Raw genomic sequence first — 25,696 nt, 5'->3', positions numbered from 1 at the left:
GATTGTGAGGACACTGATCCACCACACTGTCTGGTTCCAGATATTTAGACAGTCTGGGGCTTCTAGCTGATGATTCCCAAAACCAGAACCAATACGACAATACGACCATTACTGTACTACAATGATTAGGGGAGGTTTTATCCCTCATATTTTTAGCTGACACCTTAGAAGCATGGACATGAGTCAACAGTTTGTGACAAGATCTGACAAGATTAGGATTTACCCACAAGGAAATATGGGCAGGCTAATAACATAATAACAGGCTTCATCCTCCAATGACGAACAATGAATTTAACACCAGCCTGTGGGAATATTAATTGTGCTGGTACAAGTGTCCACCTATCTTCTCTGCACAAGGCTCCTGTCTCACAAAAAAAACACTTTGTAATAATCCAAACGTACTGTACAAACACCGAAGCAAATCACAAATCATCAATTAAGACCAACCTTTTAAAGGGCGTCCAATCAGGCTGGATCAGGCTATGATTTGAGGTATGATCAGGCTATGATTTGAGGTATGATTAGGCTATGATTTGAGGTATCTGACTTTTTAACTTCCCTGTGCTTTCTGAGCACTGAACAGGTGTTCAGTCATGCACACAGGAAGAGGGCTGAACACTAATAAAGGCTCCTTACCTTCCTCTCTCCTCAGGCTTCAGCTCAATAAAATGCGTCCCAAACTCTCATGTTCACAACACGGAACTTTGATATGTTGGTTGACGGCAGCTGGTGAATGTCCGTCTCGGTATTAGCGGATATAAAGGATTAAGAGATGGAAGGAGGAGGAGGAGCTTTCAGACACATAATGAGGGTTAGTGGCTCCGTGTCCCGGGTGTATGCACTCACACACTGCACCCTGCAGACACATCAACACATCAACACATCAACACATGTTCTACACCCGGCTGTACGCCTCAGGCTCTCTGTTTTATTATTATTATATTCCTTTATTGATCCCCATGGGGGAAATTCAAGTGTTGCAGCAGCTCAACTACACAGACACAGACAATAAATACATACTATACAACTACACAGACAATAAATACACATACTATACAACTACACAGACAATAAATACACATACTATACAACTACACAGACAATAAATACATACTATACAACTACACAGACAATAAATACACATACTATACAACTACACAGACAATAAATACACATACTATACAACTACACAGACAATAAATACACATACTATACAACTACACAAATACAATAAATACAACATACAGGAATAAAATACATGAGTTAACAGAGTGAATACATACAGACAATAAATATTATATACTACACATAAACAACTACACAGACAATAAATACACATACTATACAACTACAAAACAGACAATAAATACACATATACTGACATACAACTACACAGACAATAAATAAACATACTATACAACTACACAGACACTACACAGACAATAAATACACATACTATACAACAAAATAAAGATAGAACAGGAATAAAAAATGTACATGAGTTAACAGAGTGAATGAGCATATGTAGATGAATTAAATATTATATGTGGACTCATAAATTGCCTTGGTGAAGCTCACTGCAAAAACGCTTACAGACTGGGCCTTACTATTTAAAATGTACTGGGATTTTGATCAAAACAAGAGCCAGTAAATTGTTTGCTTCAGCCGGTATTTGTGGACATGTCTGACATTAGAAGCTACCTGAAAAGGCATTGAAAGGAACATAAATTCAAAGGGTGTGCCAAATTTCTTTAAGGAAGGCTGAGGTCCATGATTTATAGATAAAATATGCTGAGGCAGTCAGTGCAGTAGGCTAAAAGCATTGAAGATAAAATCCCACAAACTGAAAGTGGACCAGTTGGCGGGTCAAAGGTTTTGTGGTACAGGCAGATAGCCCTGCCCGTGCAAACTGCAAGTGCAATATATATATGTAATGGCAGGGAAAGGGGGAAAACATGAAGGACCGTCAGATTCATCAGATTCATCAATTCATCTACATATGCTCATTCACTTGTTAATGTCATTTTTATGTTCTACTTTATTTTGTTGTATATATTTTTATTCCTATGTCTGTCTGTATAGTATGTGTATTTATTGTCTGTGTAGTTGTATAGTATGTGTATTTATTGTCTGTGTAGTTGTATAGTATGTGTATTTATTGTCTGTGTAGTTGTATAGTATGTGTATTTATTGTCTGTGTGTTGTAGTATTGTATTTAGTATGTATGTATTTATTGTCTGTGTAGTTGTATAGTATGTGTATTTATTGTCTGTGTAGTTGTATAGTATGTGTATTTATTGTCTGTGTAGTTGTATAGTATGTGTATTTATTGTCTGTGTAGTTGTATAGTATGTGTATTTATTGTCTGTGTAGTTGTATAGTTGTATTTATTGTCTGTGTAGTTGTTTATTTATTGTCTGTGTAGTTGTATAGTATGTGTATTTATTGTCTGTGTAGTTGTATAGTATGTGTATTTATTGTCTGTGTAGTTGTATAGTATGTGTATTTATTGTCTGTGTAGTTGTATAGTATGTGTATTTATTGTCTGTGTAGTTGTATAGTATGTGTATTTATTGTCTGTGTAGTTATAGTATGTGTATTTATAGTTGTATAGTATGTCTTGTATTGTTGTGTAGTTGTATAGTATGTGTATTTATTGTCTGTGTAGTTGTATAGTATGTGTATTTATTGTCTGTGTAGTTGTATAGTATGTGTATTTATTGTCTGTGTAGTTGTGTATGTGTATTTATTGTCTGTGTAGTTGTATAGTATTTATGTGTATTTATTGTCTGTGTAGTTGTATAGTATGTGTATTTATTGTCTGTGTAGTTGTATAGTATGTGTATTTATTGTCTGTGTAGTTGTATAGTATGTGTATTTATTGTCTGTGTCTGTGCCCATGGGGATCAATAAAGGAATATAATAGTTCTGCATTGTGAACTGTACCACTGTCTCTCCGGTAGGTGGCGCTAAAGGGCCGCAGCTGTAATTACCAACCGCAGTAAATGAGTAGTAGAAGAAGAAGCACTCCACGCAGGTGTTTACGTTTTCCCACTTCCGTAGCTGCCTAAAGCGGAATAACGTTACTAATCTAACGTTGAATTCCCAGATTTGAGCAGAAACCCTCGGCCATGTCTCTGCGTTTAGCCTCAGTATTAGATATGCCTGACAGATAAGTGTCATTAGGCCGTTTGCTGTCCACTACAGGCGCCGTATCGCGAGTTTTCCTCATCTTTCATCGCTAAAGCTAAAGCTAAAGCTAAAGCTAGCGGTGTTAGTAGCTGGTCAGCGGCAGTGGACATAATTCAATAAATCACCTGATCCGCATTTTATCCAGTGTTGATTTGTAAATCAAACAAGGCAGTCATGGCCACTAGGCGTCTGACCGATGCCTTCTTGTTAATGCGGAACAATGCGATCCAAAACCGGCAGATATTGGCTGAGCAAGTGAGTACATACGACCCCCGTCTGAGTACACGTAGCAATGCTGCGGTGAGTGGTCTGCATCGTTTTGACATTTTACTGTGTGTGTTTGCATATAGCCAGTCACTGAGCTGTGTTAGCTAGCTGTTTACATCCATGTCTGTGCATTACTCAGGAAGGTTTCACCTCAGGACTGGTTGTTTAATGTGACTCTGGAGGAGGATGGAGGAGGATGGAGGAGGAGGTGTGCAGGTGTATGTTTTGAGCTCGTAATACAGAATGTCTACAGTAAATGTAAACAATGGATATTAAATTAGCAAAATTCTAATCAATATTCCCCATTTCTTAGATAAAAGATACCTCTGTAAAATGTATATTGGATGTTTTTTTGAGTTAAAGCATGTTTTAAAATGTCTACATAGTGCTTCTCTCTAGTAAAACATTTTCTGTGTTCACTACATAGTAATATGATCTAGTGTAGATCAAATTGTGCCTGTGACCTGTAATTAATTGTTCCACTAGAATGTAGCTGGTGTTATCATGTGCTTATTAACATGTATGACACAAACTGAGGCAAGGACAATTTCTGTGTACAAATCCTGGAAACTCCTGCTTGTAATTAAAAAAAAAATACTAATAATCATTGAATTGTCATTATCTCTAGTAGATTGATTATGAAAACTTATCATGACATTTTTTTTAAGGAATGATTCACCCCTATATATATCTTCATGTGCACGCTCAGTCCCGTTGCAGTTTGTAGTACTGCAAAGCACAAGGTAGTCAAGGCAGTGTCCTACTTTTCCTCAACACAATTTTGAAGCTTTAGCACTAGCAGTTTACAGCTTTCCAGTGTTTGTGCTGGAGTTCACCTTATGTCTCTAGTAGAGGAGGCCGGGTGCAGGATACACAGCACAGCAAGCAGGTGCAGTGTGTGTGCGACCATTCACACTCAGTTGAGAACATTTTAACAAGTTAAATGCTCGCTGAGGTAGATTTATTGCTGAAACCCTGTACAAAAAGAGGCACTAAACACAAGGATATCCCATCGGTTGAGGATACTTTTCCCACAATATGCTGCTGTATTTCAGCTACTGAACCCTTACTCCTGTTAACCTTAATTTTTTTCTCCTCTGGTAAACTTTCTTTTATCTGCTCTTCCTGATGGCTTGGAGAGGCTGCTCTTTCAATGACACAAAACAAATCAGCACAACAAACCTACAGAGTGGAGACCTATTTAAATGGCTGTGGCTCCTGGACGGACACTGTCCGTTAGTGCATCTCTGTGTATGACACAGTGTGGAGTGATGTGCTCGGGTTTACCTCAGGTCTATCAGCGAGTAGGCTCAGAGATGGGAAATCTCATAGTGATGCTGTGGCCTGGTCCTCCAGTACTGAGAAAAGTGATTATTCCCTGACATTGCACTTGCTATGTTCAGCAGATTCATTGCTCGTACAATGTCTGTAATTCCACCTACTGAGAGCAAAGTGTGGTGTAAAATAGTGAAAGATCTCTACAGATCTTGGAATAGAGCTGTCATTTCAAGAACATCTGTATTAGCAGACGATCTCCTGTAGTCTCAAGATTTCACACACTCTAACTAGACCTCCTTTGACTCCCTACTGGACACTTATTACACTTTTCCAAGCACCTTGTGTCATGTAGCTCAAATAGAGATGTTACATGAACAATTATGTTTGTAATCTGACAAGTAATGTCTTACTTGTCTTTCACTGTGACTGTTCAGTGTACGTTTGGTCCCATTGTCCCTGTATTAGACCTTACACACATTTAACTCAGCCATGTCAGGTGATCTTGAGCCATTCTCAGCCATTCTGTCTTTCTCTTTATTCTTGCTGGTTCTTTCATCTAATGATATGTTTAATGTGCAACTAGTTTCTGGATAAATAAGATTTATTTTTGCATTTGTTATAGTTTTACACTTTAGCACATACACACAAACTCAGGACAAATTATAAGATTGCATATTAACAGCCAGACCGTATCTACCTCTGCTGTACAGACATAATGATTCTCAACAAATTAATTAACTGTTGTGGATTGGAATTCACATCAGATTTCTTCCAGGGCTCACTTTCTGTTACTTCTGTCTTTCTCTCCTTTTCTTTTTCCTCTATTGGATGGGACCAATCTGCTATCTGCCAATCACATTAGGAGCTTGATGAGGTACTGTTGATTCCCTTTGTGGAAAAATTACATAAGATGCTTAAAATGCTTCACCGTCATCATCATGTTGAATTATTATATACCATGTTCTAATCAAACAATATGATGTTTGTGTTTTTAAGCTGGCTGATGATCGAATGGCCCTGGTGTCAGGAATCACTCTGGATCCTGAAGCGGCCATTGGGGTCACAAAGAAGCTGCCCCCCAAATGGATAGAGGGGATTGATGAGGTGAAACAAACAGAAATATATAGACGTATCTGTAAACGGCTTACTTATACAAAAAAAAAACCAGTTTGTAGAGTGAAGAGAATGAAACATTAAATAAAGAGAATGAAACATAAAAAAAGATAATAAAACATTAAATAAAGAAAATGAAACATTAAATGAAAGAATGAAACATTAAATAAATAAAACATTAAAGAATGAAACATTAAATAAAGATAATGAAAAATTAAATAAAGATGATAAAACATTAAATAAAGATAATGAAAAATTAAATAAAGATAAATGATAATGAAAAAATTAAATAAAGATAATGCAAACATTAAATAAAGAGAATGAAACATTAAATAAAGAGAATGAAACATTAATTAAATAAAGAGAATAAAACATTAAATAAAGAAAATAAAAGATTAAATAAAGAGAATGGAAAATTAAATAAAGAGAATAAAAAATTAAATAAAGAGAATAAAACATTAAGTAAAGATATTAAAACATTAAATAAATAAAACATTAAATAAAATAAAACATTAAATAAAGAGAATAAAACATTAAATAAAGATAATAGATGATATTGCAGCCTTCGTGGCATCAACTTAAGATCTTAAAAATAAGAACTTGAAAATTTAAATATATACATATACCGTATTTTCCGCACTATAAGGCGCACTTAAAAGCCTTTAATTTTCTCAAAAAACGACAGTGCGCCTTATAATCCGGAGCGCTTTATATATGGATTAATTCTGGTTGTGCTTACTGACCTCGAAGCGGTTTTGTGTGGTACACGGCGCTCTGTCAACATGTTTTAGTAGACTTAGTAAACTACAAAGCCGCACCGCTTGCAGCATCACGGCCACCGTAGTCAGGAGCGTCGCGGAGTAATACATACTGTGCTTCACCATAATATTACAGTGTGTGTGTATAAGGACCCAACATGGCTCCGGTCAATAGACACGCTTACGACGCGGACTTCAAACTCAAGGCTGTCAGTCACGCAGGAGAACATGGGAATAGAGCAGCTGCGAGAGAATTCAACGTTAATGAATCAATGGTACGGAAGTGGAGGAAGTTTGACTGACTGACTGTTTTGTTTCGCTTAATGCGCCTTATAGTCCGGTGCGCCTTATATATGAAAAAAGATTGAAAATAGACCATTCATTGACAGTGCGCCTTATAATCCAGTGCGCCCTATAGTGCGGAAAATACGGTAATCCTGTAATCTTAAACTGGTGAAATCTTCTGTATGAGCCAACTAATTTGTGTACAATTTTAAGTCACATGACTTTTAACCATCGGGTTTCTCCTTTCAGATCCAGTATGAAATCACACGGGTTCGCCAAAAGATGAAGGATCTGGCCGTACTTCATGACAAGCACATGAATCGACCCACACTTGATGACAGTAGTGAGGAAGAGCATGCCATAGAAATCACTACTCAGGAGATTACACAGGTACAATAAATGACTACTGTAGTTAATAGAGATAATGTATATTTATATAGACAAAAACCTTAAACACAGATGTTGCAGATGTTTTTACTTGAGCACAAAGTCAGAAGAGCATGGTATAGTATTCAATCTTGACCGTCTATGCTCTGATTGTTTGAGGGAGTGAATACAAACACATCTGACAATATAACATGGAGTTTCTTTCTGCTTGCTGACTAATTTTGTGTTCATTGCAGATGTTTCATCGATGCCAGCGAGCTGTGACAGGGTTGCAGTCTCGTTGTGGTCACTGTACCGAGCAGGAGGAGAGGCTATTGAGAAACGTGGTCTCGTCCCTGGCACAAAGCCTGCAGGAACTGTCCACCAATTTCAGACACACACAGTCCGGCTACCTTAAACGTGAGGACTGCAGTAAAGCTGGGATTCCCCTTTTGAATTCTCATTCTTCACTATTGTTTTTTACATTTATAACCATTATTAAGGTTAATTCTTTTTTATCTTAAATATATATTTCCATGCTATTCAAACATCATGTCATTTGTTTATATTTCAGGTATGAAGAATCGTGAGGAGAGATCAAAGCACTTTTTCGACTCTGGACCCTTAATGGAAGAGGATGAAGAATTAGCTGTATATGACAAGGTGACCGGCTTTTTACAATTCCATCACCACTTCCTTTGGCTCAGGCGTCCTTTATACAACAAAAGAAGAGTTACTTCATGTGATAAGTATTAGTACAGACGAGAGAAGAAAACCCTCCTTTAAAAGTTTATGAGCACATTCACTTGTTAATGCGGGTTCATCTGTGTTACGTGAATTTAAATTTAGCATTTGTACATATTACATTTTCAGTTTTTGTCACTTTTTATTAATCCCCACTAGAAGACAGGACAGGAGGATATCTACTAACACAAACCAGTGAAATTGAAAAGAAGTTAGATAACAATTTTTGAAGTATAATTAAGCCATTTTATTATATATATATATATATATATATATATATATATATATATAAGCCATTTTTATATATAATATACAAGCCATATATATATATATATATATATATATATATATATTGTAGGAGTGTGGGAAACAAAAAGGGCTGAGAAAGGCTTTTTGTGGACGGAGTAAATAAACGTCGGCTTTATTTCACACACTGCCATTCGCTCTAACAACAACAAAAACACACGCTCCCCCGTCCCACCTTATATACGTCATCAACCCGCTAACGGTCATGGGTAATGTAGTTGAATCAACCTACAAGTAAATACAACGTCAATATAACAAGGCTAGCTCGCTGTGAACTCTGACCAACATTGTTCTGCTAGTGAGTGGTCACTACAATATAATATATATATTATAGCTTAAACCCATTGCCCACAGATGGATGTCCTTTTGCCTTTGCCATCAGAGTGTATGCTAAAATCTACTGGGTGTAATAATTAAAAACAGCATTACTACTGTTTTTTTCTTTTGATTCCAATACAACTTTTTCTTTTCAATTTTGAAATAAATTGAAAATTGATCTGTAATTTGGTCTGAGGTAGTATCTACCAGGGCTGTGGCTACATGTGTTGTTGCATTTGGAATAATAATTAATTACCTACATCTTATTCTTTCTTTCATTTCAGGGTTTCACAGACGACCAGCTGATGCTTGTAGAGCAGAACACTGTGATGGTGGAAGAACGAGAGAGGGAGATCCGACAGATAGTGCAGTCCATCTCAGATCTGAATGAGATTTTCAGGGACTTGGCTGGAATGGTGGTGGAACAGGTATTTGAGTCCTGACACGCTTACACACAAAATGAATTAGACTTAATTAATATTTATGGCATGGGTGCAATCACTGAGGTACCAAAGACAAACGTTCCGGTCCTCCACGTACATGCATTGGGAATTTTAGTGAGTTACCCTATTGACTCCAAAATGTAAAGCATCCTTACATATTATCATTTCATATTTGGTATTTGTATCACCAAAGCTTGAATAAGAATTATAAGGTTAGTGGCAGTGCTACACGAAACTCTTAACAACTAACAAACAACATCAGCCTTGTTAGAAATAAAGAATCTACAACTGAAATGTTCCTCTGCTCACAGAAGTCCCTTCTCTTCTCCCTCTAGGGCACCGTTCTTGACAGAATTGACTTCAATGTGGAGCAGTCTTGTGTGAAAACAGAAGAAGGAATGAAACAGTTACAAAAGGTAAATGCAACAAGCTCATGTCTTCATACACATTTTGGTGACTGTCACCATTGTTTTTAAATCACAGTTACATTTCAGATTGCTGCTGATTTAAGATTTTAGTTCTTAGATACACAACACTTTTGCTTGTAAGCCAATAATGAATGTTAACAATCACAAGAGGAAAAAACCCCTGCAACTTTCACTACACTACAAGACACAATTGTTGTTATAATTGGCCAATTATTTTACAAACAGGATCCACAAGCCTTTTCAGTTATCAAATCTGTTTAGAATTAATTTGTTGCATGACGATAAGATATGAAGGGTTTGCCTTCATTAATTAAATTGAAAGCTAGGGAAATGCAGTGTTTGACATTGTTTTCATTTTCTTTGCAGGCAGAACAGTATCAGAAGAAAAACAGAAAGATGCTGGTCATTTTGATCCTCTTTGTCATAGTCATCGTTCTAATTATTATTCTTTTTGGAACAAAGTTTTAATTATGCATTCCTCTGGCTTTTGTTTTCTGTGTGGGTGTTTGTTGTGCATCTGTGTGGACTTGGACTTGATCTTGGTTCTACCCAAAACAAAGCTAAATGCCTTTTCATACCAGGAAACGTCAAGAAGAATTCTTCGCCCCTTTGCAGGTGCACTTTGGGCAGCTTGGAGATGTTTTGTTGTTGATTTTGATGAAAGAAACAATCAACAATCCGTCTGAGCTGTGGCTATTTTATCATGTGACTGGCGCCCAAATCGCCAAGACTCTGACAGAGTTTTGCCGAACCCCACAATGTTGACATATGTATTTGTCTTAACAAAAAAAAACACTTTGTGGTGTACACAAATTAACTACCAATGTCTAAATGCTAAAGCAGAGTGTTTTCTGCTTGAACTCTAAGCATGAATTGTGAAGTTTGTTGTGTGACGATGCATCATTTCTGCCCAGTAAACCCATGCAAACGTTTCTGTGAGAAAGACGTGATAAGAACGAATGTTTGTGAGAGAAATATGCAGTAGATCTCATTTCACTGCAAATAGATTTTCATTCCTACATAACATCTATGTCCCGGCTAAGTATTTAACCTTGAAAGGCTAAAAGAAAATGTTTTGTATTAGGACATTACCAGATTTGATTAGAATAGTCATTTGTTACCAAAAATATTCCTTTGGTTTAAGGACCACCTGTTTTTTTCCTTTCCTTTTACTGCACAATTTAAATGAATATTGAGATCATAGTAACTCTATTGTCAGCCTCAGGAGGTGGTAGACAGCAATGAGCATTCTCCAATTCATCCTGTAATTTTAAAATCATACCTGTGTCCCACATGCTGCACTTTTCATGAAGTGCTCATTTTGATTATTATTTTCTTTTTTTTTTATGGTCCTTGCTTAAAGTGCTACCTTTTTTAACTCTTGCAGTTTGCACAAATTGAGGCCTGAGGGGGAGGGTGGTTGTGTATGGATGTAATACTACTGTCATCTGTATGATGAAAATAATTATTTATTTTTCAATAGCTTCAAATAATCAAGAGGTTCAGAGGTGTTCTGTCTCTGGCTAAAATACTGTATATTGAATCAAGTGTATCTGTAGTTTAAACCCAACAGTTATTGTCCACTCTAAGAAAACTGTGATGTAGTCCAACACAAGCAGACGTATGAAGACAACATCATTTTTATTTTATTTTCATATTGGACATATTACATTTAAGTTGGCTGTGTTGGATTTTCTTTATATGTTCTTGTGTTCTATAAAGACTGACGAGTGGAAATGATGAAGAGCTTTATTTAACATATCTGTACTCGACTCTACACTTTATACACCTGTTAAATCATCTTTGTCATTGATGTAAAGATATGTGTGAAAAATTGTTATGTCTTATTGGTACTCTACTTAAGTTTTGTTTTCCAAACAAAACGCGTGAGGAGACAGCAACTTTTTTTTTTTCTTTTTTAAAATAAACCTGGAATATTATGGTGTTTTGTGTTTTAATTTGTAGCATTGACGCATAGATACAACTGAAACAAATTAATATAAATTCTATCAACTATTTTTCCAATTGATTGTGTAAATCACTTTTCAAGCAGAAATGCAAAACATTTTATGGTTTCAGCTTCTCAAATGTGAGGATTTGCTGCTTGTCCGTGTTTCATAGCACCATGTATTAAATATTGTTTCGTTTTTAACTGTTTATATGGACAAAATAAGCAATATGAGGACATCCACTTGGACTAAGGTGATTCACCTTTTCACAGTTTCCAGTGTTTTACACACCAAACAATTAACTAAGTAAAGAATTGGCATATTGACTGTGTCTACTCATAAGTGTTGAGGGCAACCACTAATGTCTCAATGTAAAATAAAGATGGAATCAAATTTCTTTGCAATGCAGAAGTTGAGGGGTGATAATGTTGCTTTGAACGCAGGAGGCACCTAGTAATAGGTCAAAGTTAAAGAGTCTCAAATAACATCAGCAATATGACATGCACAAGTTATTTTATTTTAAGTATAACATTAATCTTCTTTATGTCAAAATAAGTTAAAGTTATGCAACACATTGCAGACTGCACTGTTAACCTGTAAGTGCTCTTTAAGGATCTTTGATAAGTCACCTGACCCGGAAGCGAAGTGTGTTTGTGTTACCTTTCAAAGTAAAAGCCTCACATAACACACCCTCAGCTGTTAACACCTGTTAGGCTAGGTGCATGGTTAGTTAACCTTTATATCCAGTGAACATTTGTTCTTAAACAGCCATGCTTTGTGCAGGAGACGACGACGACCCGTTCCCAGCTGATGACTGTTTGTTTGCGGACACTTTCTCTCAAGAGACCGTGTTCACTTTATCCGGACAGCAGCTGAGGATCACACAGGTGTTCGGTGCTAACCTCGGCGTGGCTGCTCCGGTCTGGGAAGCTGTAAGAGACAACTTGGTCTATCTGTATACCTGCTAAACAAAGGTGGAGCTTTGTGTAACGACAGGGTGTGTTTGTGCACACAGGCGTTACACCTGTGTGGTTACCTGGAGGAGCAGTCGGTGGAGCTCAGGGGGAAGCGCGTCATCGAGCTGGGAGCAGGCACAGGTGTGGTCGGTATCCTGGCTGCACGGCTCGGTATGTTGTCTATGAATGCACTGTACTGATTATAAGTGGCAGAATATGATCCCCAAGATCTGCTGCTCATATAGTGTCAGTGTTCAAAATGTAGCACCTATTCAGCTTTGTCAAAACACCCTGATATACTTTATATGTACAGTAGCAGTGAAAAGTTTGGACACACCTTCTCATTCAACTACTTTGAAGAATGTAAAATATAAAACATATTCTGGTTTGTTGAGCATTTGTTTGTTTATCACATAATGTCCATATGTGTTCCTTCATAGTTTGGATGTCTTCATGTAGATAAAAATAAAGAAAACCCACTGAATGAGAAGGTGTGTCCAAACTTTTGACTGGTACTGTATATTTAAAGGACCTGAATGTGTTGTATCCATCTGCAAATAAGATATATTTGCATGTTGAGTTGAGAGTTTTATCAACAACACATTGGAATCACATTTTCATATTCTTCCAGGTGCAGTCGTGACGCTCACAGACCTTCCTTTGACTCTCCCACAACTTAAGTCCAACGTCTCTGCTAACATGCCATCCAGTGGTTGGCCTACCAACCTTCCCACCGTCCTCCCTCTGTCCTGGGGCGAGGACCACATGAACTTCCCTTCTGACTGGGATCTGGTGCTCTGTGCAGATATTATTTACCTCCCAGGGACTTACCCACTGCTGGTGGAGACACTAGCTCATTTGTGCAAGAGCAGAGCCGTGGTATATCTCTCGTCCAAAATGCGGGAAGAGCATGAGACTCCAGGTTTCTATGAGGAAAGTCTGCCCAGCAGATTTAATGTGGAGCTTGTGCACCGTGATGATGATCAAAATATTAATATCTACAGGGCCTCTCTTCGGAAAGACCTGTGACGGCAGGAACAGCCTGCTGCAGGGCTTGGATAAGTTACTGAACAGAGACCAGTTATGACGTTCTCTTGTTTACCTTTTAATTATTAATTTTTTAAATCAGTGAAGCTCTGTTATTCTTTCATAAATCCCTTACCTTTTTGTTATTTGTTACTTGCATTAAAGTACTTTTTGTAAGACACATTAAATAAAATGAAGGACCAGCAAAACAAGTTTAAGTTCTAGTTGTTTTTTGATGTCTACCAGCCTGATGTTTTGTTGATAAAATCAGAGGTTAGTTGTTCTCAGCTTCTCTTGTCACGACTTGTTTTTTTTCTGAGACAGGATCAGTTCTTTCATTACAGCTTCAGGTTTCAGTGCAGGTCTGCTCATAATCACCTGACTGAAGAATTCAGGTTCTTCATTTCATTGTGTATTTCTCCATTTTTACTCTATGTTGTTGTTATCAATCACTATATAGTTTCAGAGATGAGTTGGACAAGGTTATCAGTGTGTGTCTTAAATAATGGTCAACTGTTCTTCAGCTCTAAATTGAAAGTTTAAATCACATATTTCCTGTTTGTATATCTGATTGTTCTCTCAGTTAAAACACTGTCTAGGTTCATTTTATTAGTACAAGTGACACAGTGGCCGGTTTGTAGTCAGACAACCCGGTTTGGTTTATGCAAGGATGTTGTTTCCAAGAGAACTGAGCTGCATTACCTTTAGATGAGATCGAACACAAGTCACATGATCACAGCTTTATAGACACACTTTTACAATTAGCTGCTTATTGTTATTATATTAGCTGGGCCTTACATGAATACTACATTTTCTGCCAAAGTTATAACAGTTTTGTTTATTTCGTGAGACATGTATGTGTTTTTTGTCTGTTATCCTCTGACTGGTTCGAAGTAGGCGGGGCTCTGTTGGAAAAAAACTGACATTACATCCCACATCTATCAATGAGGGTTCAGCAACATTTGAATCAAAATGTTATGACATCTTTGGGATTGCTTGCTTACTGTATGTTGCTAGGCTGTTAATCAAATCTGATCCACACCCATACAATCCTGAGGAAGCAGATTCATTTAGTTTGAGTGATAAACTTAAATAATACCCAAGGATGGTTTTTGTTGTTGTTGCTAATTCAGTCAAAAATATTAAGGTTATAATGTTTTTAGGTGCTTTAAAAAAAAAGTCTTGATGATGGATACTGTCATTGAGTTTAACATTCACATTTCAGTCTTTTGTGCCGGTTTGCATTAGCTCAATCTGGAGAGACTAGAAATTAGAAAGCTACATGGGTCCAATATATCAAAATATTGTTCTCAAACTTATGTCACATGATGACCGTTTAGTTTTAGGCTATTGTACAATCTTGTTTTTATTGAGATGTACAAAAACCCAAAACAAAGTTCATCCCGTCCCCAACTATTCTGTCAACATCAACAGATTGGCCTCCCTGCAGCCCCATGTCTGTACGTACTTCATCCCCTCTCTCCTGCTCTCTGCTGATGTACAGACTTTCTGTTCAGAGAAGGAAAGCCTGTTTGTTACGCTGGAGAGTTTCAAAGAAAGGGAGACGACCCGTTCCGCTGTCCGTCTCTCCCTCCGCTACAATTCAGCCGACAAACAACAGATCCCTATCTCCATGTAGAGCCTGCCTGCCATCACGCCAAGCACCTCCCACAAGGGTTTCATGCAAAGTGCAGATCCCTGATTTTGTTGTCATCATGATTATTTGGGAGAAGTTATGAAAACTGCGCATTGAAGAAGTGGTGATGTTGACCAGAGTGCCATATGAGCCGATTGGAGACCAGCCAATTAGAAAATGTTACAGTTGACTTAGTTGTCACTTTCTGAACTAAACAGTTTGTTTAATTCATGTGTAATAAAAAATCTGAGTCGTTTACATTAGTTTTGTATGTCTTTAAATAGAGTGAGGCAGCTAAAGATGGTAATTCTAAAAACCTGATTTAAAAATTCCTCAGTGGTATTTGGACATGTTGACCGGATGAGAGGAGGATGGGCTATAGTGATGGGGGAGTGTGTGTGCGTGTGTGTGTTTGTCTGTGTGTGTTTTGTGTGTGTGTGTGTGTGTGTGTGTGTGTGTGTGGAGTGGGAGGGGGGACTGGAAACCATGGTCCTTTTAAAACAAGTTGTCCTGTTGTGACTTCATTAGACCTCACATCACCTCATGAGCAGCAGGGACAATAATCTCAAAATAGTAACTAAAGGTAAGGGTTGTATGTGTGAACCAATGTCTTCATAATCTAAATTGTAGGTGATACTGTTTTATATTATTTTTTATGTAGTGTTATCATGTGTTATATTCATCGCTAAAATATGCTTTTTGAGTCTAGAGATTTTATGCATGTTAAAAACATACTGACAGTTAAATATATGATTCTATGTTTCATCCAAAAGATGGAGTTCTGGCCCGAGAATCAGGGACAGTCGCCTCTATACTCCAAATTTGGTACTGTTCCTGGGAGAAACTGTACACATAAGTGAGTTCATTGCTATGATTACCTTTTCAATCACTGTAATCATTAGATTATATAGGTTTTGTGCCTTTTTTATGCTTGTTTGAGAAACTGCACAATTTTTAGCAACACAATATTTTCACTTGTTGGACATCAGCAATGGACCACATTGATGCCATAAAATGATGCTAAAAGGAGCTATTTGTGATGAGTAGATTTTCTAAAACACATGATATTAAATGTGATGGCTTTTACATATTTCCATTTCACCCACAGCTACCATGACAGACATCAGGATCCCCATTATCCCCTGAACTATGGTGAGCAGCAGGATCATGGCAGGGAGTCCAGATACTGGAGTCTACCAGGATCAAGAACAGGAGGGGCTCCACAGAAGTACACTAACTGGACGGACCAAGAGCTGGCATCCCCTTCTTCCTCTTACTTCCCTTTTATTCTAGACCGTCACACTCAGCAGCACCAGGACCTGGGAGACAGAGAGTGGACAGCAGCTCAGCAAGCGGCGAGAGAATATGAGAGAGGATTTCTGAGGGAGGCGTGGCAGAGGAGGTGGGAGCCCTGTGGTCCTGTCCGCCACAACAGGGAAGTTTCTGCTAAGAGGAGCGACAGCAACTATCGAGAATTGGAGGCTTGGGCAGCTCGATACAGCCATTCACTTCCAAGGAGGAGACGTATAGAGGCAGAGTTGAGGGGCGCCTCTCAGGGGCTGCTGGAGAGCAGCAGGGCTTCAGAGAGGGACAGCAGGAGTGGGACAGATCCTCGAGTGGCAGCGCTGCAACAAGTCAGACAATCTGCAAACATCGGAGAATCAGGACTGTGGTGTGATAGAGGGGGCAGAGAGCAAGCTCCGGCCTATCATCTATCAAAAACTCCTGCCACCGACACAAGCCACATGCTGGACATGAAAGAAAAGGCCGGATACCAACGGAGGATGTTCAGCCAACCTCCTGGCTATATTGCTCCTCCTCCCTATGACAGCCCACATAAAGGCTCACCTGTATTGCACCACTGTGACACCAGCTGGGAGCAGAAAGGTAAGAGACAAACCAACTGGTCAGAGCCCACAATTAGGAGGGAGGATGTAGTTGCAGATCTGCAGGATCACAGAAAAGATGAGTTTACAAAACCAGATGGGAATCAAAAAGGCTTCCAAGAGCTTGAAGGACTGAAGCACCGACGACAGGAAACAAATGCTTTACAGGCAAGTAGTTATTTCAGTATCCAGGAAAAACACATACAGCCTGAGGGTGTGTTGTATGTGCAACAGCCCCAAGTGTTACAAACAGTTGAGAGTAAAAAGATAAATGAGGAACTGTCCTCAAAAGTCATTGAAGGAAGGAAGTTCAGATTAAACAAAAAGACAGGTGGGATGACCATATTCTGCTTGGTGTCTCGAATAGCAGGCACCACAGAATCCCCATCTTTGCCACTTTGTACTTTGCAAACAAACACAGTATTAGGAGGTCTAAGGAGCAGTAGTGATATTAATCAAACACACAAACTTGCAGATGAGGTAGACTTCAGAGCGCCAACACTCACAGAGCCGGCAAATACTTATGATGGGAGAAACATCAAAGCCAAACAGGAGACATCCACCTGCGTAGAGAGTGAGATGCTTGAGGTTAATATATCAGAAAAAGTAGAGACAGATAGTGTGTCCCTAGAAAAAGTGAATACATGTGATGCTGATTCTACATTTGGGAAAGCGGTTGCTCAGTCAGTGCAGTCAGTTAAATATCCTCTGTGGAGGGAGCCGAGTATTACAAGCAGGGTTGAAACTGAGAGTATATCGCCATGTTTGAAAGCAAACAGCGAGGAAGAAGACTCAGATGTTCTGCAAGACCAAGAAAGAAAAGTTAATCCAGTTGATGTTGAAGTAAGAAGACTGGACATCAAGACAGGCACAGAATCTGAAGACAGTAAGGGTCTTCTGGTTATCGACACAACCTGTGTTGTTGTTGTTAAAATGGAGCTGATTCCATCACCCAAGAAAGAGCATGTTCACTATTTAAACACCGAACACAGTCAACTTGATACTCAAACGAACGTCTCTTCTGAATGTGTCCAATCAAACAGTCAGCTGAATCAGGAAGAGACAACCGACCAAAACACACTAACAAACCCCCACAGCATTACAGAAAGGCCTGAGGTCAAACTAGACTCATATCTTATGGAGGAAACGGCACCCGAGGGACAAAGTGATATCTCTTTCTGCTGTATGTTCTCATCTTCAGTTTCTGAAAAGGAAACGCAGCAACCTAAAGATGCATCGTCACTTCTGAACTCTTGTTTGGATGACCAGGAGATTGAACCATCTCAAATTAAAGTTAACGACATTGATGATGCAGTTGAACAAATCCCAAAGGACACAAGAGAAGAGGAGCAGTCACAGAATCAGTTAGAGGTTGACCAAACTGAGGAAGCTGTATGTTTGCAAGAAAATGATGACACCAAAGATCAGGTGCCAAATGAAGGTGGTGGAGATTTTGCAGGACTTCAGGATCAAGTGTCTAATACGTCTGAAGAGAAAGACATTGTTTCTCAACTCAATATTGACATCAAACCTGAACCTGAAATTGAAATGAATGAGGATCCTCTGCTCAAACCTCCCAGTGAAGAAGGTACAACTGAGCAGGAAGACATTTATACTTCTTCTCATCACTCTCAGTGTCTCACTAAACCATCAAACCTTTCGGATTCTTCTTCATTTTCACCCTCTCCACACTGTGAAGCACCAAACCCTGCCTTTTCTGTCATGCCCTCATCCTCAGATCTTACACCTTTCATGCACATCTCAGAATCAAACAAAGAGGAACTTCCTGATCCTGAGTTGATCTCCCTCAATTCTGCAGAAAACTTGGCTCTTCAGCCTGAAACCTCCTCTCCGACTCACACCCCACCACTTCTTCATTCTAGATCTGCAAGCTCCACTCCTCATACAGACCATTCCCCAAGCCCTTCTCCTCTTGATTGTTTTGTTGTTGAGGACCACGATGAGGAGGTTGAAACATCACATGTAATAAATAGTGAGATCAGTGAAGCCCTTCAGGACTTTGCCAAAGATATGACAGAGGAGCTGGTGTCGCAGCAACAATTTGAAAGTGACCAACCAGACGATGTTTGTGTAAAAGAGAACAATGTCACTGATGAGCAAAAAACAAAAGAAGTCGATAAGGATCCCACAGACCATATTATGGAACAGACTCTCAACATATCCATAGAAGACGCCATAGAGGTTGACATTTTGCAGCAACAACATGAATGTGTCCAAGCAGAGGATGTTGCTTGTGTAAAAGAGAGCTATATGACTGAAGAGCAGCTACCAAAAGAAGACAAAGAGGATCCTACAGTTTTGGAACAGACAATATCCCAAGAAAAAGTGACTGACAGTCAAACTGAAACAAAGGTCAACTATTTGCCTCAACAATGTGATAATGAAGAACAGAGTTTCATAACTGAGGAGCAACCAAGAAAAGAAGCTGATGAGGAACAAAAACTATCAACAGAAAATGCTACAGACTCTCAAACTCAAATAGACATGGAAATTTTGCAGCACGTTGAACCACAGACAGAACACTCCAACTCTTCTCCTCCCTCATCGTCAGACTCAGACTTTGACGTGTTTCAATCACCTTTGGAGGTGTTTTCACCCTCTGACTTTCCTTCTCCTCCACACATGTCTAACGAGTCAGACACAGAACTAGTTTATCCCTTGCACTCAGTCTGTCCCTCTGCTCTAAATCCTGATGCTGGCATCAAAGAAACTGACCCTCCTTTTCTTTACTCCGACTCTTGTGAGGAATCCCTTCAGTACTCATCTTCCTCTTGCACTGATTCATCTCCAGTCCTGCCTTCCAGCTCTTCAACTCCTCCTCCTCAAGAGGAAGGTGGAGGTGTTGACCCCAACTTACCTCTCGAAGAGGAACCCCAGTACCCCAAGTCCCTGTGGGACGCGGTAAATCGCATTAGGAAACATACAGCGCCTGACTCTGAGAATGAAGAGGAGGAAGTGAGTGAGCTGTGGGATCCAGAGAGTGTAGGGGAGGGCTTGTGCTGCCTTAATGTGGTTGCAGGCAAGTATTCAAAGAGGATAGTCATTGATGGAGTAAAACAACAGGCAGCTTCAACAGAACAAAGTGTTGAGGATGATGTAGAGTTGGGACAAAACCAGGAGGATCTGTGTTATGAAGAGCCAGCCGGACATGCTGAAGAAGACACACTGTCCTGCAGCAGCACCAGCAGCCACGGCTCTGGGGACACAATCATTGTTGCAGATGAGGACGAGGTCGAGGAAACGCCACCTGATGAGGACGAGGTCGAGGAAATGCCACCTGATGAGGACGATGAGGACCTGATGAGGACGAGGTCGAGGAAACGCCACCTGAAACGCCACCTGATGAGAAAGAGGTCGAGGAAACGCCACCTGATGAGAACGAGGTCGAGGAAACGGCACCTGATGAGAAAGAAAGATGAGAACGAGGTCGAGGAAACGGCACCTGAAACGCCACCTGATGAGAAAGAGGTCGAGGAAACGCCACCTGATGGCAAGACGAGGAATGAAGACGGGTTTCAGGCGGCTGAGGGAAAGCGATGCTGCTCTGCTGAAGTAAAAGATGAGACTGCAGCTAAGGAAGAGGGAGATAGCGATGGAGACGAGAGCACCACAAATGTGTATAGTCAGAGTAAGGACCATCAGGTTGAGGTGGTGAATAAAACAACCAAGACAGAGGAAATGACGGAAACAGAGAGAGAAGAAAACCAGCAGGTGGTTTTCATGCCATCAGAGGTCTCAGATGAAGGGATGATTCAAAGTGAGTCAACTGGTTAAACAGAGAACATTGGTCTGATTCATGTAATTGCATATCTAATAACTACGCACAATCTACATTGATATTGTGCCTGATAAGGGATTGAAGTCTCTGATTTTTTTTGTTTGTTTCAGTTTTATCATAGAGCTCGTATTTTTGATGGATAAGTCATGATCCATTTACTGTTCTTATAGAAATGTAGAAATATGGCCTTAGGGAAATCGACAAATATTATCTTGTAAAGCAGACTTTGTCATACATTTTCTCTAAATGTTTTCACTGTTTTTAGAGGTTTTAAGGTAAATGTGAAATGATGAAAGAGGATATACTTAAAGATTGATTATTTGGAGTGATTTTATGCTGTGGGGATATTTCTGGCAGAAGTCAATCCATTCTTCTGCATTATAAGTGAATAAACTGGAGTGCAGTAACAGCATGATGTGGAAAGTTAATCTCCTCTTGTCGTGATTGTTTTAATATCTGATCTTTCCAAGGTTAAGAATGATCCTTCAATATTAACATTTATGACAACACAAGCTCTGGAAATTGGAAATTTACAATTTCATTATAACTGGACAAACTCCATCTGCTGAGGACTCTTGTGTTATACAACTGAACTGAAATGAACTGAATTTTAGTGATGATTTACATTTTGAGAAAAGTATTTTTTTAAACTTAAACTAAATACCATTATGGTCTTCCCACCTACATTTCAGTATTTTAGTTTTTTGTCAGCAGTACATTATTCTAAATACAAATATTAAGTTAAAAAGTATCGGCCACTGTATGTGTCCTCTCCTCTCAAAGAAATCTTAAATAATAAAAAACGGTTACCTCATTTTAGATTGTTTGAATAATTTGGATGCTATTAGCTCAAGAGGCAAAAGCATTTAACAACAAAGCCCTTTGAAATACGTGTGTATCATTACTCAAACACAAATGGTATCAAAATATAGTAAACTAATGAGTGTTTTATACAGGAAGTTGTGAATGTTAGAGTTGTTAGAATTAATAAAAAACAATGGGTCAAAAATTTCACAGAAATTTCAAAAGTTTGGGACTTGTATGTCAAAAATCTGAATTTACTGATATGAAATATTTAGTGACTCAACTAATTTATGATAGTTTTGAAAGTAGAAGGTAAACTTTAAAAAAAAAAAACATTTTAAGGGAAATATCAGACAAATGTTCAAAGCAAGCTCTTTTTTTCTCCACACACTAAAAAAAGAAATACCAAAAATACTTTTATTCTACAACAACAGTACAGCATGAGGACTTTCCAACTGAGTATGATTCTTTATTTCAGACTCAACTATCAGATTGTTGACTACAGCACACTCTAGCGGTGTTACACTGGTTCAGTTTTACTAGACTGAGAAGAAAAATGAAGCTCAAATTACTACTTTTAGAAAAGGCAGTGTTTGGAGTTTTTAAGAACTTTAGAAATGTTCTTATTTCCTTAATTTTTTTTACTTTAATGCAACTTTCAACAGATCCTAAATTGGCAAAAAATCTGTTATCAGTTCATTTCCAGCATCAACACACCCAACTAAGTAGCAACATTGTATCCGTTTTCTAAACTGTAACACATTTCACATCAACAGTAACAATACCATGGAGCTAATAGTAAAAGAGTATCAATGTTTGAAAAGTGTGACGTTACATAGGAAGCAATAAAGGCACATTTCGCCACTTGGACGACAGTGAAACTAATTTCATTAAATTCTCAAATAATCTTCATTTCTGATCTTGTATAAATGTATCTTTAACTTTTCAGTTTTACCTAATAAATATTCAACCAAAACAAGTTATTCATGTGATCTAAGACAGTTCAGTAAACTAGGTGAGCATTAAAAACTAAAACTAGAACTGAAAACATAATTTGACATCAAATGACTCTTTCATTGCTGAGCGGGCAGTATGGTTGTCCATTTACTATGAAGAAAAAACACTATTGGCATCAATAGCTTAGAGAGAGACTCAATCAATGTAAATTAATATGAACTTTAGGACCACTTCTCCAAATTTCAACCTGATCTCTGTGTATTTGTGTCTTAAATTAGAACTTTTACTGTATATACACAATTAATCCTGTAAGAAATCCCGTAAGGAAGTACAACTTCATTTTTGCAGTTTCACAGTTTCTGTTTGTTTCTGAAGAGCAATTTAACGCAAGAAAGGGGCTATTATATAATACACAGAATATTGTAAAGCATTATAACTTACAGTATGTAAACAAGTGACAAGAAAGTCCAAAGAGATGCAGCTAAAACTGGCGAACTGGTCCTTAAATTGTCACAGATCACAGGAATAAGACTTGGATCTTCAGCTGGATTTTCTATTCTCATACATACTGATTTGTATACATCTTTTATTACTGCCATGACATAAACCGGTGAAAACATTTCAGCACCCAACGTCTCCATTTCGCCTGAGAACAGACAGCAGCCATGGCGAGGCGATATCAAAGTTCATCATGGGTCATTTCCAGAGCGTGATCACAGAGGTCTGCAGAGCACACAGAACATGTAAACAATGAATTAAAATACAGTCGCTGGAAAGGAACAACATACAGAAATGTGTAAAAATGTGTAAGACTTAAAAATAAATGATGCATGTTGAGTCTTAAACATACCTGTCCTCTTGCTGCAGAGTTTGTCTTTGACATTTTCTGTCTCATGTGCGAAGAATTCAATGACTTCATCTTCATGCTGCTCAACAATTGTTTCACACTGCAGAAATAAGTAAAAAAAAGAAGTTTTACAAGCTGAACGATTCACTGAATTTTTCAAGAATAGGGTTGTTGGTTGCATAAAACATGTTAACATAATAATTACCAATAAAAGCACATTAATGCAAACATATGATGGTGCATTTAAAAATCATTTGGTGATATTTTGTACTCACTGCAAATTTTAAACTGCCTGTAACTCTTGAATCCAGCGTGGCCTCTGAGAGGTCCATGGCCTCACCGCTCCGAGACTTTATCCTAACGTAGGACTTCCTGTTTGTGGAAGAATCTGAGTGCTCGCCGTAGTCCCCCATCGTCTCACACACAGTCTCCATCAGCTCCAGAAGGTTTCCCTCGGAGCGAGCCAGAGGAACCTGGTGCCATCAGAGGTTACGAAAAACTCTGAATTAGTGAGGTGTTTCTTATAAATTGTGGTAATAATTAACAAAGTGATAACACTTTATTTACCGGTCTAGTGGTGTTGCAAATTAAAGTCTGTTGACAATATGAGTGCACTTGCCTGATTTTTGTCCCTCTACTCTCCCCTTACACTTAATCTAAGACTAAATTGGATTTGATTTTTCACAACCATAATATTTGGCACTATTCAATATATACGGTGTTATCGACATATTTCAGTTCTCACTCAAAAAGTATTGCGGTTTGATACTCAAATTGTGGTAATCTGACTGTAAATGATTAACAGTAACAGGGCTGCTATTATAGATTGTCTTCATTTTTGATTAATCTGAAGATTATTCTCTCAATTGACCTTTTTGGTCTATGGAACATTAGAAACAGTGGAAAATATCCATCACTATCCGATAAACAGTCCAAATCCTAAACATATTCCGTTTACTACCATATAAGATAAAGACAATTAAAAAGATAAGATAAGATAAGATAAGATAAGATAATCCTTTATTAGTCTCTTGAAGGGAAATTTGCAGGCTTACAACAGCAAAGAGTTAAAGTGCACACAAGAGACATAGTAAAGAAAGACAAGATAAAAATAAAAAATGAAAAATAAAAAATAAAAATAAAAAAACAAGTATTATAAATAAGCAATAAAAACAGTAGAAAAACACAATAACTGAAATATAATATTTACAGACAGAAAAAAAAATAACTATTATTGCACAAGCTGGGAAAAGAGAATGTTTTACATTTATTTATTGATAAAATAGTTGCAGTCTAATTCGTTAGGTTAGTAGTAGCATCTCAACCTGCTGTAAAACAGTTGGTAAACCAGTCAACATCTCAACCTGCTGTAAAACAGTTGGTAAACCAGTCAGCAGAGGGTTGGACGTGTTACTACGTGGCTGTGCTGCAGGCTCACCTCTCTGATGGACTGGCTGCCGTCTGGGTTGATCCTGAAGGATCCAGTCTGGATCATTTTCTTTGGGTCTATTTGGGAGATGGCCCATTCCATCTCCTCGACCAGAGCCCTGCAGGCTGCGAGGGCAGAGAGGACACTGCTGGGTAACGTTATCTGTGGTATGGACAGAGAGGGAGTCTTAAACACACTTACCTCCACATCTGATGTCCTGTCCTTGTCTGGCTGCCTGGCTGCAGCTCAGGAGGAGACACAGAAGCACACACGGTGCGAGCAGGACGGCCGCGTCCCTCATCTTGCGTCTAAACACAGATTACACAGACTGACAACCGGCCACAGAAACACTCAAATGACTCTGTTCTCTCAGATAACACTTGATTTATGTTCGACTAGCGTTGAACCAAAGAAAAACACACATCTTGTCACATTCTCCTCCAACTTACTCGTTTCTGGCGGAGTCTTCTGAGGCCGCCTTCACGTCTCTGCACGCTGCTCCATCGCGTTCAGTGGAATGTGGTGACGTAGGCGACGGAGCTGCTGGACGGGACGACGGGCGCGCTCCCGACAGCGCCCCCGCGTGTCCGGGAAGATGGCGCGACGGGCTCCGTTCTGACGTTACCAAGGCAACCTCTCAGCACAGCATTATTATTATTATTATTATTATTATTATTATTATTATTATTATTATTATTATTATTATTATTATTATTATTATTATTATTATTATTATTATTATTATTATTATTATTATTATTATTATTATCCCCATATTATTATTATTATTATTATTATATACTTTATTATACAATACACAGACCCACATAAAAACACAATAATACACATACAACTCAATACACAGACAGACAATAAATACACAATATACAACTACACAGACAATACTAT

The 25,696-nt window shown here is 38.4% G+C and overlaps 3 protein-coding genes across 5 annotated transcripts; 2 read left to right on the top strand and 1 right to left on the bottom strand.

Moving 5' to 3' along the window:
- The first annotated feature begins 3,039 nt into the window (after positions 1-3,039).
- stx16 (syntaxin 16) lies at positions 3,040-11,432 on the top strand. 3 transcript variants are annotated; one of them, XM_054616901.1, is made up of 9 exons: positions 3,040-3,492; positions 5,600-5,611; positions 5,734-5,841; positions 7,143-7,283; positions 7,517-7,679; positions 7,834-7,922; positions 8,912-9,055; positions 9,406-9,486; positions 9,865-11,432. In XM_054616901.1, exons 1-9 carry the CDS (start codon positions 3,367-3,369, stop codon positions 9,964-9,966), a joined length of 966 nt encoding a protein of 321 aa, XP_054472876.1. In that variant the 5' UTR covers positions 3,040-3,366; the 3' UTR covers positions 9,967-11,432. The 3 variants fall into 3 exon arrangements, with proteins under 3 accessions (XP_054472876.1, XP_054472874.1, XP_054472875.1); XM_054616900.1 differs by having other exon boundaries at positions 3,396-3,447; positions 5,513-5,611; XM_054616899.1 differs by lacking the exon at positions 5,600-5,611 and having other exon boundaries at positions 3,040-3,447.
- Positions 11,433-12,115: 683 nt separating this feature from the next.
- On the top strand, positions 12,116-13,633 carry LOC129106245 (EEF1A lysine methyltransferase 3-like). The gene is made up of 3 exons (XM_054617618.1): positions 12,116-12,379; positions 12,463-12,574; positions 13,035-13,633. Exons 1-3 carry the CDS (start codon positions 12,218-12,220, stop codon positions 13,430-13,432), a joined length of 672 nt encoding a protein of 223 aa, XP_054473593.1. The 5' UTR covers positions 12,116-12,217; the 3' UTR covers positions 13,433-13,633.
- An 8,324-nt stretch (positions 13,634-21,957) lies between these two features.
- cnpy2 (canopy FGF signaling regulator 2) lies at positions 21,958-25,349 on the bottom strand. The gene is made up of 6 exons (XM_054617188.1): positions 25,237-25,349; positions 24,989-25,095; positions 24,797-24,912; positions 23,634-23,831; positions 23,362-23,458; positions 21,958-23,234 (listed from the first exon to the last, which is right to left on the bottom strand). The coding sequence occupies exons 2-6, from the start codon at positions 25,086-25,088 to the stop codon at positions 23,191-23,193; spliced, it is 555 nt and encodes a 184-aa protein (XP_054473163.1). The 5' UTR covers positions 25,089-25,095; positions 25,237-25,349; the 3' UTR covers positions 21,958-23,190.
- Positions 25,350-25,696: the final 347 nt, after the last annotated feature.

Source organism: Anoplopoma fimbria, chromosome 17 (assembly GCF_027596085.1).
Source record: "Anoplopoma fimbria isolate UVic2021 breed Golden Eagle Sablefish chromosome 17, Afim_UVic_2022, whole genome shotgun sequence".
NCBI classification, from domain to species: domain Eukaryota; kingdom Metazoa; phylum Chordata; class Actinopteri; order Perciformes; family Anoplopomatidae; genus Anoplopoma; species Anoplopoma fimbria.
The sequence above is the reverse complement of the archived record's forward strand: the minus strand, read 5'-3'. Positions and strand labels throughout refer to the sequence as shown.